This window comes from Clupea harengus, chromosome 22 (assembly GCF_900700415.2).
Source record: "Clupea harengus chromosome 22, Ch_v2.0.2, whole genome shotgun sequence".
Lineage (NCBI taxonomy): Eukaryota > Metazoa > Chordata > Actinopteri > Clupeiformes > Clupeidae > Clupea > Clupea harengus.
In genome coordinates this window covers 19,756,479-19,771,343 of record NC_045173.1, presented here as the reverse complement: position 1 = coordinate 19,771,343, position 14,865 = coordinate 19,756,479, and the positions used below count along the sequence as shown (strand labels likewise).

The 14,865-nt window shown below is 50.0% G+C and overlaps 1 protein-coding gene across 2 annotated transcripts in view; it reads right to left on the bottom strand.

The window, feature by feature from the left end:
• Nucleotides 1-14,865, bottom strand: part of dlc1 (DLC1 Rho GTPase activating protein) — a 65,826-nt gene that overhangs the window by 11,853 nt on the left and 39,108 nt on the right. For both annotated transcript variants that reach the window (XM_031560426.1, XM_042703061.1), the window contains exons 2-6: nucleotides 10,279-10,350; nucleotides 7,765-7,846; nucleotides 6,168-6,231; nucleotides 1,328-3,153; nucleotides 217-396 (exon numbers count right to left, since the gene is read on the bottom strand). In XM_031560426.1, the coding sequence (XP_031416286.1) occupies nucleotides 217-396; nucleotides 1,328-3,153; nucleotides 6,168-6,231; nucleotides 7,765-7,846; nucleotides 10,279-10,350 (2,224 nt within the window). The remainder of the gene's footprint in view (nucleotides 1-216; nucleotides 397-1,327; nucleotides 3,154-6,167; nucleotides 6,232-7,764; nucleotides 7,847-10,278; nucleotides 10,351-14,865) is intronic.

The window sequence follows — 14,865 nt, the reverse complement described above, 5'->3', positions numbered from 1 at the left end:
TGTGGCTATGTAGTGAAAGACTGAAAAAAAAAAAAACAGGAAGGTTGGTAGACAAAGAAGGAGCCATGTTCAGCAGAGGTCAAGCTGGACAGACGGACAGGAAGACACTGAGACACACACACACACACACACACACACACATACACACTTCTGCATAGTGAAGGTTTGTATTACAGAAACACACACACACACACACACACACACATACACACTTACCAGCTGAAGCCATGCTTGTTGGTGGGTGTGTGTTTCTCCAGTAGGGCAGTGAGTTTGAGCAGGCTATACTTTTGCAGCAGGTTCATCTGGAGCACCGACTGGCAGCCAATCTGCAGCAGCGTGGACGATAGGCTGGGCCTGTGAGAGCTCTGGAAACTGGGCCAGCGCAGCTTCTGGGGCCTACAAACACACACACAAACACACACATTTTTACATTCCCTTATTTGTTTATGAATGTGAAAACACATCTTCACCCCCTACATAAACACAATATACAGTATTTACATACTGCCTCCACACACGCAATCACGCATTTACACTGACATTGACACATCCAGTCTTTTCCATTTTACACAACATGTCTCACACACACACACACACACACAGAGGCAGCTGTGAGAGGGTCAGAAGTCAGAAGTTAATCACTAGCTTCCCATTGTGTTTAACCTTTGTCACACACATGGAGACGCAACACACAAGAAAATATTTAATGAATGGGATAGGCGATCAGCTAGAATTAATTAATCACTCACATCACTCTGTATGTGTGTGTGTCTTTGAGTGTGTTTGTGTGAGTGAATTGGATGGGGGGGGGGGGTTGTCTGGAATTCCTCCTGTGCATTCCGGCGGGATCGTCGTAACCCGTGGAGATGAGGGAGCATTCCGGAGACCTTGCCACAGTGAGTGCAGTGTGGTCGCCTTATGTAAGGGGAGTCGTTCTGACACGCTCTCTCTGTCTTTTACTCTCTCTCTCTCTCTCTCTACATCGCTCTCCCTATCTCTCCATACATTCCCCTCTCTCTCTCCGCTTCATCTTTGTCTGATGGCCCTCTCTTTACCTCCCTCTGTCTGCTATCACTCCTCACATCTCTCCAAAGCCCCCTCGCCCGCATCTTTATCTCTCCTCTTTAATCTGCCTCCTCCATTGCCCTGTAAACAAGGCTTATGGTGAGCCGCTTGTAAAAGTCAAAGTCACCCCCAGTTTTAGAGGGCATGTTTCAAAAGTTATCTCTCCAAACCCAAAGATCAAAGACCGTAAAGAGGTTACCGAATTAGAAAAAGGAGAACTAATGGGTGATATCCACTTAGACAAACCATTAACACTCCATACCTGTTAGCCCGTGTGAGGGAGGCCCCCACCCCAGAGTCCCTCCTCTCGCGCTCTCCGAGCGGGTTGCCCGTGCTGTCCTGGTCGCTGGCGTTCTCCTCCTCCAGCCGGTTCTGCAGTGGTGAGGATGGGCAGGGTGAGGCTGAGTCCAGGGCCGAGTCCGAATCTCCATCCTCCTCCTCCTCCTCCTCCTCCTCATCTTCCTCCTCTTCCTCCTCCTCTTCCTCTCCGGTGGCGACTGCCTCTGTCCAGGCATTGACCAGCCTCTGCAGTCCACTCACGTCCTTCAACACATCCTCAAGCTTGCGCTCTCCGTCCCTCTGCAGGTCTGCCTCATCCTCGTCCTCGTCTCCGCCTATGCCTCGGGACAACGAGGCCGGCACGTTGTCGTAGACACTGAGGCGGCTGTCCAGGGAGGCCGAGGAGCCCCTCCGCGGGCGCCGGCGGATGGTGGAGACACCCCCCTCCACGCCATGGCGGTGCAGCCCACCATCAGCGAGGGCTTTCGGGAACGTTCCGGGTTTGTGGCCTTCGGGCAGGTAGAAGAAGATCACTCCCTCTTTCTCCTCCTCCTTCTCCACCTCCTCCTCCGCCTCGTACTTGGAGGAGGACGAGGACGATTTTTTGCTGTTGCGGCGGTTCTGCTCCACCACGCCTGTGTCTGTGGCGCTCTGGTTCTTGTTCAGGTCCAGGTTCTGGTTCTGGTTCTGGGTCTGGATGGTGTTCAGGTTGTGCTTGTTGTTCTGCGTCTGGTGGTCCTGTGCGGGCTGCGTGAGCAGATTGAACGGGTCGAACCCCTCCAGGTACATGCCCCCGCGCTTGGACCCGGACCCGGCCGCCGCACTGCTGTGGCTACGTGCCCTCGTCACGGGGCTGGGCGTGCTCACCGCGCTCCCACTGCTGCCCCCCTCTGACAGGCTGCTGCCGGCGCTGCCGCTGCTGGTCTGCGTGAAGTAGGACACGCTCCGGTGCCTGTGGTTGTGAGGACCGCTACCACCGCTGCCACCACTGCCACCACTTCCACCACTTCCACCACTTCCATCTTTCTGGTCCGGGTCCTGGTCCTGGTTCTGGCTCTGGAGATCCTGGGTGAGGGCAGGGTGGATGTCCACGCAGTTCAGCCTGCGGAGCTTTTCCTCATCCAGGCCCTCCTGGATCCCCACAGGCCCGCTGATGTCTAGTTTAGAGCGGGGCTTCTTGCGCCGGGTCAGCGTGCCCCCGCGCAGCCTCAGGCTCTCCATGCGCTTCAGGAAGCTCTTGGCCCGCGAGCGCGTGCTAGTGCTGCCACTGCCACTGCCACTGCCACTGCTCTTCCCTCCTCCTCCTCCGCCGTCGCCACCGCCCCCTCGTTCCTCACTGGACGACTTCACCTCGAACGAGAAGCTCCGCATCTCCAGTGGCGAAGGGAGGCCGTCGGAGAGCGAGTCCTCGTTGGCGCCCGACGTGGCGGACGAGCACACGCTGGCCACTGAACTTGCCCGAGTGGCGCCGCCACTGGCCGTCGACATGGAGACGCCCGCTCCGGGGCTGGAGGGCAGTCGACTTGGCAGTCGTCCTCCTCGCTCAGACTCGCCGTCTCTCCTCTCGCCACGCCCGCTGCCTCCGCTGTGCAAGGAGCTCACCTCCGGCTGCTCGCTCAGGTCCGTCAGGACGCTCTCTGTGCTCACGCCCTGCCGCAGCCTCTCCTCGCTGGGGAAGGGGGGCTCGCCCGCAACCCCCGGCGGGGAGAAGACGTCCAGCTCGTCCAGGCGTGACCAGCGCTTGCTGTCCCTCTGGAAGGTCCAGCGGCCGCTGATGGCACAGGGTTCATCCTCATCTGAATCATCACTCTGTTGAAAACAACACAACGCTCAGACTCTTCCTGCCCTCTGACCCATTTGTTTAAAGCAATTGCCTAATCTGGTAATAAAACACGTCAAAGTAAGAACAAATTCTTGTTGTCGTGGTCAGAGCTACAAGGAATCATATCGTCACCTTCCTAAAATAATTGCCTAAGTCATTTTTTGCCTAAGTCATTTTTCTCCTTATGATGCTGGCCACCTCTGGTAAAATCGCCTACATCCTCAGTTGAACAGATCATGTGATTATACCCCTGTAGTATAAAGATTTATTATAAGATGTATTTCTCTTGTGTTACATAATTGACATACATTGGCATCTTTTGTCATAACCTTTTTTGAGTGAAATTATCAATGAATATCATATATTCAATTTCTGAAAAACTTGAAAAAATGACTTAGGCAATTGTTTTAGGAGGGTGATGATATTCATATATATTTCAACTGGCATACAGTGACTATGAATTGGGGGATTATTGGATGTTGCCATCTTTAAAGAAGCACTCACGCAAGAACACAGCACATTCCGATTGCTGCTGGCAATTTTCCCCAGATAAAATGCCCATAGAGAGAGGGGGGGGGGGGGAGGAAGGAGGGGGGGGGGGGGGACTTGTTATTGTATGTTACTGAGCCATGTCCCAGCAGAGTCATAAGTAACCACCCACCCCCCAAACTCCACCCTAACCCCCCAAAAGCTCCTCCACTCTGTCTAATCTATCTCTCTCTCCCAGGGGAAGTCCGGAAATTACACACACACACACACACACACACACACACACACACACACACACACACACACACAGACACAGACACACACACACATATTGAGAGTTCATATCCCTGCCGGAGTGTCCAGGTCAAACACCACCTCCCAGCCCTCAACCCCACCCCAACCCCAACCTCCAAACACCAGACAAGCCAGACCGGCTGCTTTTTCCAACCCCCGCCCTAGTGCCTGAATGGGAGGTGGTATGGGTTTGGTGGATATGGTGTTGGGTACATACCCACTGTCACACAGCAGCCATTTAGCATAACTGCTGCAATTGACCAGGTGAAAGGGAAATCCACTTAAATACACCAGGAACCAAGAAGGAAAACACAGACCCTGGGGCTGGGGTTGGATACAGTGGGGTATGAGAGTATGTTTGTGGATTCACACATGTAGTACAACATGTTGAATGTATTGAACGGAAAGAGGAACTATACGCAATCATTGCAATTGCAAGGGAGCAGTTATTACAGAGGTGAAATGTGGTTTGGGGCAAGTGAGAATTCTAAAAAGTACAGTGGGCTGGCTGCTGTAGTAGCATCTTTAAAGGCCAGTATATCTAGCATATATAGTTATCAGTACATAGAGTTGTGTGATATTGCAGAGTTGAGAGAATGCAGTCTTGGAGCTGTGAGAAAGGGGCCTGTGTGTTGGGTAAAACAGTGACTCGACTGGTGTTCATGGTGCTAATGGATGACTGTGTGAATGTTTATGTGAATGGGCAGGAATTATGTGTGTGTATGTTAATATGTGTGTGTGCGTGTGTATGTGTTTGCGTGTGTGTGTGTGTGTGTGTGTGTGTGTGTGTGTGTGTGTGTGTGTGTGTGTGCGTGTGTGTGTGTGTGTGTGTGTGTGTGTGTGTGTGTACACCAGTGCCAGAGTTGAGAGGAGGGGGCGTGGGAGCACAGAGGCGACTCCGTCACGGTGGCTAAAGGCGTCGGTGACGAAAGTCCATAAAAGGCGGCAGGGCCGTAATTTTACAGCCCCTCGGGGTAAAGGGCCTTTGATCAGGAATACTGGGCAGCCCAGCCTTAAGGACCCCTGAGAGAGAGAGAGACAGAGGCTGTCCCATCATCCGCCTGCGTGTGTCATGGAGCGGCATCAGATGTTTGTTGCCTGGAGAAGTTTGGTTGGCAGCTGTGTTAAAAATGTCTCATTAACTCTCTGTGAGAGGAATGACGTTCCAGATGCCTTGACCATTACCTAGTCCACTAGTGTCATCTTAGCTTACTACAACATCCTCATAAGTCTTCATCTTCATAAATAAAAATACAATTTCAAGAGTGTCAATTATATTCCACGATGGAATGGAACGAACGGGGAAGAAAGAACGAGAGACCTGAAGACGTACAGATCCACACATTCCTGAAGGGGGTTCGGGGCTTGTGGGATTGAAAAAAAAGCCGAAGCAAATGACTTCCTTCATTCGTTGGCGTGACCCCGGTGTTTAACTCCTCGGGCCTGAGGGTGACACCAGAGGGTCATCGTCTTTCACGGCAGCAGACACTCGACAAGGATGGCATTGTTCCTGCAGCCAAAGCGTGTAAGCCGTTGGAAGTGGTGGACACAAAGGCCCAAGAAAGAGGGTCAGAGAGGTTGACAGTTCTTATTTGGTTAGGGGCAGAGGCTCCCTTTTGACAGGGACATGTTTGGAGTTAGCCGTGTGTTTGTGTGATGGGGCTGAATGCGAATGAGTTCCTGAAACACTGGACACGGTCCACAAACCATTCTCAGAGTGACAAACGACACGCACACACACACACACACACACACACACACACACACACACACACACACACAGACATACACTTAAACGCGCACAGACACAAACACACGCAATGAGGACATACAGACACACACAACAAGGCATGTGGGCAACATTCTATTCCTTTTATGGTGAAGAAGGGAATGAGGAAGTGCTTAGTGGGAAAAAGAGGACAAAGGCGAAAGAAGGAGGAGGAGAGACAGAAAGGAGGAGAAGAAGGAGGGACACACCAACACAACCCCTTCATTTTCCACATAAAAAGCCATCACTCACTGCTAGCGGCTCTCAAATAGCCAACAGGGGCGAAAAAAACCCAGGAGGCTCCTTATAATTAAAACAGACGGCAAACACACATGGATTTACTTTGTGGAAGGAGGGAGAGATAAGGAGAGGGTGTGAGAGAGAGAGAGGGAAATGACAGGAGGGGTGGAGGGAGAGAGGGTGAGGAAAGGACTAAAAATGTGCACTTACCCTCTTTCTCTGAGGGGAGACATCCAGCCTCATCAAAGCACACTTGTTGAGGGTATGCAGTCTCCTACATGTGATAGAGAGAAAAAATGAGAGAGAAAGAGAAAGAAACAATGAGACAGAGAGAGAGAGGGGGAAGAGAAAGAAGGAGATCCAGGTGAATTTTGCACTTTCCATTCTCAATATGCATTCCAGACAGGCTTTCTCCCTTCACTCCAGGAATCTAGAGCCTGAAGTCACTAATGACCTGTGAACAGGACCCTCAAGAGTCAAACCCAGGAGTGAGGGCGGGAGAGAGAGAGAGGGAAAAGACAGCAGCATGGTCCACTAATGTTCTGTTGAGGGATAAGCACCAGATTAAAGGAGAAGAGTGGTAGAGAGAGGGAGAGTGGGAGAGAGAGAAGAGGAAAACTCAACGAAAAGCCAACAAAAGAGACGGAAAGCTTATCCCTCTGGCCACCTGGCTTTGCCCCCCACCTCCCCAATTCCTTCCATCCCCCCACCATCTCTCTGGGGAGGGGTGATGTAGAGGGGCAGTTGTCATGTGACCTGGCACTTCAGGGGCTTAGGGGTGTGGGGGGGGGGGGGGCGCTCTGGCTCAGGGGGGCGAGGAGGTCTGGCATGGCAAAATGGCTTCCAGATGCTTCCACTGGCGGGCCCACCAGCTGGGCCAAGCTGGGCCGCTCAGCTGGGAGCTCCCGCCCTTCAACACCTCATATATTCCCCCGCTGTCCTGTCCATCCCCCAGTCACAAACTCTCTGCTCTCTGTCTCTCTCCTCTCCCACTGTTCTGCAATCGTTTGAATTCTCGTTACGGTCTCTCTCATACTCTCATCCCTCCAACTAGTTGGAATTGGGGGCCCAAATAAGTTCCGTGTACCACTGTACCATGTACAGTGTCATATATGGTATGGGTATACAATAATCCACATACACTGTGATACGGTAAATAATATGACAGTGCTTGAGTAACCTGATGTTGGATCACGGGGGGAAGTGTTCTTAACGTTCCACTGGACCTTGAAGGAGAATTTCAAGGACTCACAGCAGTGCCTTGGCTCTGATACACACCTGACTGAAGTCCTGCTTCTCTTTTGGTCGCTATCTTATTCTCACTGTGTGTGTGTGTCTGTCTAACCCGAGGAGCAGAAGGCGCAGAAGGCGGAGATCACAATGTTCCGGAATGAAGTGCAAGGACAACGGGAACACAGCGTGACAGTGGGGGAGCGGAGAAAGAGAGAGAGAGAGAGAGAGAGAGAGAGAAAGGCGGGCAACAGAAAGATGTACAACAGGAAGAAGTAGTGAGCATGAGGCTGTTGGGAAAGAAAAGCAAAGAGAGAAAAGACACTAAAGTGAAAAAGAAAGAGGAAATCCAAAACATTTGGTCTATCTTATCGGCAGCCTTTGATTTTCATCTCCATTCTGTGCAAAGCATGCCTTTTCGGAGGCAGCCTCGGACTGTAATCAGCTTTGGCCCGGATGAATTCACTACAAAGAGTCCAAGAGTGGAGAGAGAAGAAAGAACAAGGGGGGGGGGGGGGGGGGCACAGATAAAGGGAAGAAAAATAGAGTAGGAGTTTGTTTTTGAAGGAGGCCTCACCTGCACAGGGCCTCAATGGCATCCCCATCCAGGAAGTCATGATCCCTGGTGACAGAGGAGATCTCGATAGGGAACTGGCCATCTGAAAAGAGAGGGGAAGACAGGAAGCGGAATGTCAGAAGAACAAAATACTCACTGGATTGATGATTCAAAACCTCTAACTTGGAGGTGTGAAGTAGATGGAGAGAAGGTGGGTAAGCACCCCCAACCGTCTCAAGTCCTGAGTCTATCTTGCCCCCCCCATATGTCCCCTCCTTTTCTACCCTCTCCATCAGAGCTGAAAGCCCAGAGGAAGTGCTTCTTACCCTGCCAAACAAACACAGCTGCAGCTCCCTTGGATATGCCAGCGGGTGGGTGGGGGATCAAGCCCAACGTATCACAATGGGCCACTCAACGACTCTCTGTCTCTCGCTCTTTCCTCTCTTGACTCTCCCTCTATCCCTTCTTTCTCTCCCTCCCTCTGTCTCCTGTGTCTTCATAACAGTGGCTTCTACTAAGTAATCCACTCACTGAGACTTCATAATGAGTGTTCACTTAAAACACACACACACACACACACACATGGTAAAGGGCTATCCCATAGCAGGAAGTGAAGAGAGGTGGAGGGGAAGGAGGAGGAAGACAGACTTGCATGAGCGGGATTGGGATGTGTATTTCCAACATTCCACAGATGGTTCTTTTATTCCTTCCTGGTTTGAAGGAGAAGGAGGACATTTGAATCAAATGTTTTTAAAGGTATGTGTTTGGGTGGAGACCTTCCCACTAAGCTGAGAGAGAGAGAGAGTGCAGTCTTTCAAATGCAAATACTTTTGGAGGTGGGTCAGCACTTCTTGCTGAGGGTAAGGCCAGAGTGGGTCGCGCTGTTTATTTTACATATCAGCTCGTCACAGATGTTGAGCTGGGCATTTGAAATATTTGCTTGGTTTTGAAGGAGGTGGAATTTGTACATTTTGGTTTGCACTCACCCAATAATACAAACACACACACAAATGATCAGCTCAGAAGCAGTTTGGGGCATAACTGTGCTCAGCCCATCCCTTTTGAGGAATCTGGAGTGTGTAGGTGTGTGTGTGTGTGTGTGTGTGGTGGGGGGAAATACTGTGATAAGGCTGGTGACAGTGGGAAGGGTACCGTGTGGCATTCTGCCTCTCAAAGCTTATGGCTGTTTTACATACTGTACTCAGATAGTCTTATCAGCGGCCCACTATCTTTATTGGGGCTATTGTCCTCCTGTAGGAAACACACCAATCCACAGCCAATCACAGGACCTGATAGCATGATTATGTGTCGAGTGCTGTCTTGTATTCTCAGTTACCTGCTGGTTAGGTAGGTTATTGATGAGCCAGTTACTGCCTAATGAGATGTTAGTCTGTGTGTGTGTGTACGTGTGTGTGTGTGTGTGAGTGTGTGTGTGTGTGCGTGTGTGCGTGTGTGTGTGTGTGTGTGTGTGTGTGTGTGTGTGTGTGTGTGTGTGTGTGCGTGTGTGCGTGCGTGTGCATGTGCGTGGGTGAGCTTGACACCTAAGATATCTTGCTCTGTCTTTATCATCTCTGTGTCATTGGGCTGCTGGAATGCTCAGTTGATTAGCACTGACTGAAAACCTGCTGACAGCCCAGATAGGTGCTACGCATCCAGTGAGTTGAAGGCTTGTGTCCTGAATGCATACTGTATATTGTATATGTGCATATTGCTTTTATGTTTGTTGTTTGAGCAAGAGAGAGAGTGTGTGTTAATACGTTGTGGAGCTGTATATGAGACCATGTCCTCGAATACATAAATTAAGAAGGGCACTGGTTCCAATACACCCCATCCCCCACCCGAACCCCCCCCCCCCACACACACACACACACACACACAGCCTCAGGAATGTCCTATGGAGGATGGGATGGGGGAAGGAGAGAGGGTAAAGAACAGCACAAAGGTTGGATTTCGTTTGGCTGCTGCCTCTACTAATCAAGCAGACTCTTCATAGAAAGCATACCGCATACCAGTTTAACCAAATGACAGGAGCAGATTTCCTCTCTCAGAGTGCAAGTTCACAATGAAGCATGAACTCATTCCCAGTCTTTCTGTCCGTCTGCCTTTTCGTACTTTCTCACAGTCGCCCCAAATTGACCATGACCTCATCCCCTCCTGTTGTTTTTTTTTTCTCTTTTCTTTTCTTTTCTTTTTTTTTGAGTGAAGAGATGAGGCGTGCAATATTAATTTAGCTCCTGTGTTTACACAGACAACAACCGTGAGCTCCAACCATCCTGACCCAGAAACTGGCTCATCTAATTAGCAGTGGGGAGAGACAGTTTACCCTGCCCATTTAAGCAACACGAGTGGGAGAAAGGAAAGGAAAAAAAACAGAAGTCCAACAAACGTTCTCAGAAAAATTACAAAGTCTAATCCTGCGAACAGTGCCAAACATTATGTTAGTTCTCCATAATGGCCAAAGCCATCCAGCTGTCAGCTCTCAGACTGAGAGGACTGGCCACAGCTGTGGACGCCTGGGAAAGAAGGCCTCCTTACCTTCGTAGAGCTGGGCGTACTGAGGAAAGCCTGCCGCCCGTAGCCAATTGCATGCCTCTTTGGCCTCGATCTCTGCAAAAGGGGAAAAGAGAGAAAAAAATGAGGTAAGTAAGGTGTTTACATAAAAGGGAGTTCACCTTTATATGACTTTTGTGATAGCAACCTCCCTCACACACAGAGACACACACAAACACACATAGTGACAGAGTCTGTCCCTCTCTGTGACTTCTCATGCAGCACTGAAAGCACCTTACCAGCATCCTAATCTTCTCCATTACGAGAGAAACAAGAGGCGCTATCCAGCTATCACCAGCTAGAAGAACTTGTAGCCACACCAAGCTGCGAAACGTGACTGTCTTTATCAGCAGGACACTGGAGAGGCCAGTGCCACATGCTAGTGAGCTCAGTAAGACTGATAAAACTTCACAGGGGAAGAGCTTGTTCCCTTTGGAGGAACCGACTGCCTGTGCCCTTCACACGCAACAACTTCAAAAGAGCTTTCACACTCTCAGTAAAATCGTGTGTAGGTGTGCATAGCATGATCTTTTTTTTTCCCGATCTCTTTCACATACATATTCTCACCCTTCTTGTTCAATGCCTGCAGGTCTTCAGTGTCTGCTGTTTGCTCACAATGTAATCAGCTTGTTTTTTAAAGCTCTAGCACTTATGCTACGTTTGTGTGAAATTTGTGAGAGATGTGCTAAGTAGCTGCTATCACCTCCTGGACCCACTGTTAGGTGGGGGACAGGGAGGGAGAGGAGGTGACTGCCTCAACAACTCACAAGTTGCCAAAGGGTCTTTAGACACTACATGCCAAATTGTGGCTCCTTTTGACTTCCAACTACTTTCTTCCTCTTCGACTGAGGCTGAGGCTCCTGTGAGGCTGATGCTAGGGACATGACTACAGTGGGAAACGCTTTCACAGGCATGGGTATTGGGATACAGTGATACCTGTATGTGAAAACTGCTGGTTGACGGTGATGCTACTGCCAGTAATGACTGATTTTCTGCATCCACAAATCTGATTCTATCCTGTTTTAAAATCATGTTCTTTCAGACAGTCTACAGTTTGGATCATGCCGCTTGAATAAGATGCTGTCATGATAATCACTTTTCAGTGACTCTCCGACTGGCCCCTCAATGAGTCTCTGCATTCATCCTACTTCATTCCTCCAGGTGACAGTAAACTCTCGATCCTGTGCATTATTTTGAGACAACATACTCAATGGTCGTCATTAATTGTTTATATAAATTACTCTTTGTTGCCTGGACATTAGTGCACTCCTGATCTGAGTGGTACCCCTAACCCCACCTCAGGCGAGAGGGGGGGCCAGTGCAGCGGTTTTCTAGCCCCCTCCACCAAGGCAGCTGCTGCAATGTGCACAATTATGTTACACAATGGCACAGCAACAAGATCAGCGAGCAAGGGGCCCCTTGGCGTCTCCCTTCTTTTTAAAGTTGTACGCATTGGTGTTTTCCCGCTCGCCAGATGTAATTGCGCTAATTGCGCAACCCCGGGCTGAGGAACGCTTGACTTAATCTCTGCAATGCCAGTGAGGGGAGAGAGGGGTTCCACCTCATTTCCAGAACCATTACTGCCAGAGAGAGAGAGAGAGAGAGAGAGAGAGAGAGAGAGAGAGAGAACGAGAGGGAGAGAGAGAGAATGGAAATGAATAAGGTGTTAGAGACAGGGGCCCCCTTCCTCTCTCCCTTTTCTGGGATGTGGTTCATGTGCAGGCAAAGAGAGAAAAAAAAAAAGAGATGGATCGTGTGAGAGAGACAAGCATAGCGAGATATCGAGACAGAGAAGTCGTATGCGTGCTGACAGAGCAGGGGGGGGAAAGAGGTGCGTGAGGTCTGTGACTGCTGATACGTGACTTCTTCCCCGAGTGAACGTGACTGCATGAGTTAGTCTGTATGTGTGTTTGTGTGTGTGTGCGACTGTGTGTGTGTGTGTTTGTGTAAGAGAGGGAGAGAGGGAGAGAGGCACGCATTGAGAGCGAGAGGGCTTCGGGAAGACCCCTCAAGCCGCCTGGCAAAGACAGAGAGCGAGAAACGGAGGGGGGCGGAGGGGAGCTACATTTACATACCATAAACAAGCCCAGACGGCAACAAGGTGTGACGGGAGAGAGATAGAGGCTGAAGGAGAGAAGATGCAGCAGGAATGAACAAGAAGAAAGAAGTTGCAAGTGTCCGAGAAAATGACACATGAGCAGTTCAATGTAATGCATTTTTCTAAACCTAAACAGACAGGGACTCCAGGGACAATCTGGGAACTAGCACACCAACACACCACCACCACCACACAACACACACACCGCCAGACAACCACTCACTCACTCACTCACTCACTCACACACTCACACACTCACACACACACCAACACACCACCAGCAGCCAGGCAACCACTCACTCACTCACACACTCACACACCATGTGGGATAACTGCATCCTGAGGAGTTTCATGCCACCACTGCATTCGACTGCTATCTCACAGTGGCATGCCCTAGACTGGATGTCTTTACTGGGCTGTGAATTTGTTGGAATGCTCAAAACTAAAAATAATACAGACAGTACTTCAGGAATAGGACATAATAAGAGGCTTTGACTTCCTGTATGTGTGTGTGTGAATGTTTGTGTGTGTGTGTGTGTGTGTGTGTTTGTGTGTGTGTGTGTGCAACATTTGCATTTAAATAACAATACTCTCTCAGAACAGTTTGCATTTACCAGCCTGTGTAAATACACACTCCTCCTTTAGACTTTTGCATAAATACACAAGCAAACAAACAGACCCAGCACAGCACAGCACAGACTTCCCCACTCTGTACTAAGCTAACCTATGGGCTAGGCCCCTGGCCACCCTCTTCCAGAAATACCAAAGTGCCAGGAGTCCCCAAAAATAAAGACAATCAAAACACACCCTTGCTCAGGTCACTGACCTCACCCAATTGCCAGAACAAAAAATATTCCTTCTTTATTCTCTCTCCCGTGTGGTACGTTTGCCCTTGTGCACTTCCTGTGGTCAAACAGTCCAACAATAGATCTCTCCACAGCAGGTATCCCCAAAACATCACTGACAAAGAGGGCACACTACACACACACACACACACACACACACACACACTAAACACAAAACAGCCTGGGACACTTAACACAAACAGCCGGTCTTCATGTGACATGAATGTAACCACCCACAGGAGAACTTTTCAAATCACACACATGCATGCATGCATACACACACACACACACACACACACACACACACACACACACACACACACACACACACACACGCAGGCCATTCATGCATGTCAGTCATGCTGTTACCTCTCTTAAACATGAACACTGATAAGATTCTCTTCCTGTGCCCTGTCAGCACCTTGAACTATTATCACATTGACTATTCTGCAGTTCAGAGGCACTCATTTGTGTTGTGTATGTGGATCTGTATGCAGTTCCAACCTTGTGTGTAAGCCGTGTGACTGTGTGTGTGTGTGTGTGTGTGTGTGTGTGTCTGTGCGAGTGTATACACTTTGCCAGATTAACGACACCGGCTCCTACTCCCACATAACGCCAACACGGCATATGACCATCAAGTGAATGGCTTTCAATGTAAATGAAAATAAATCAGGCCTGTGAGTGCAGGACTCCGTGCAAGCGTACGTGAGCACGATGGGTGTGCTCTATGGTGTCTGAAGGCTCCAGGCCCCTCCGTCACCCAGGAGGCGACCTCGCTCAGGAAGCGCACGTCCGAGCAGCCCGCGTCACTCAGCCGTCACACCCTCCCTTTGTTTCAGCTCCAGATAATGGGCCACACCAGTAGCCAACACAAACACGCGACACACTGGAGTCTCCGGCAGCCACACAGAGCCACTGGGTTGAACTGAGCCGAGCGCCAGCCACGGAGCTCAGGACCCTCCCGACAGACTGACTGACTGGACCCCTGACAAGAACAAGGCAGGGGGGCTGGGGGCTCATTTCTGGTGAGAATTCCAGCATCTCTCGGGTCCGGTAATTGGGGCGAGAATGAAAAAAAAAGGGGAAGTGGAGAGAGGCTGGCTGTACGCTCAGCTAGAAATCACATAAGTGGAGCCAACATCAAGGCATGTGTGTGTGTGTGTGTGTGTGTGTGTGTGTGTTTTGTGACAACACACGAGTCATTTCAGTCATTGACTTCACAGCAAATTGCACACAGGGCTTTCTGCAGACATTGCTCCTCCTGTGAGTCTGTACACTGATAAACAAATAAATCAAATAAACATCCAGGCTAACAGACATGCGCCTAATCGCTGTTCTGTCCATGTGGCCCTCATCCTGCTGCATTCCCTGCTCCAGCTGGGCCTTGACATGAGTGACCCTTGACCTCTGAGGGTCACCACAGTGATGCTCAAAGCAAGCAGGACAGGATGTCTGAAACATGTCCGTCAGTCAGAGACCGATTGGCTGTGTGTGTGTGTGTGTGTGTGTGTGTGTGTGTGTGTGTGTGTGTGTGTGTGTGTGTGTGTGTGTGTGTGTGTGTGTGTGGTTTTGCACATGGACTTTTATTGCATAGCTTGCTACAGACTTCTTACTGTTCAGTATCTAAGG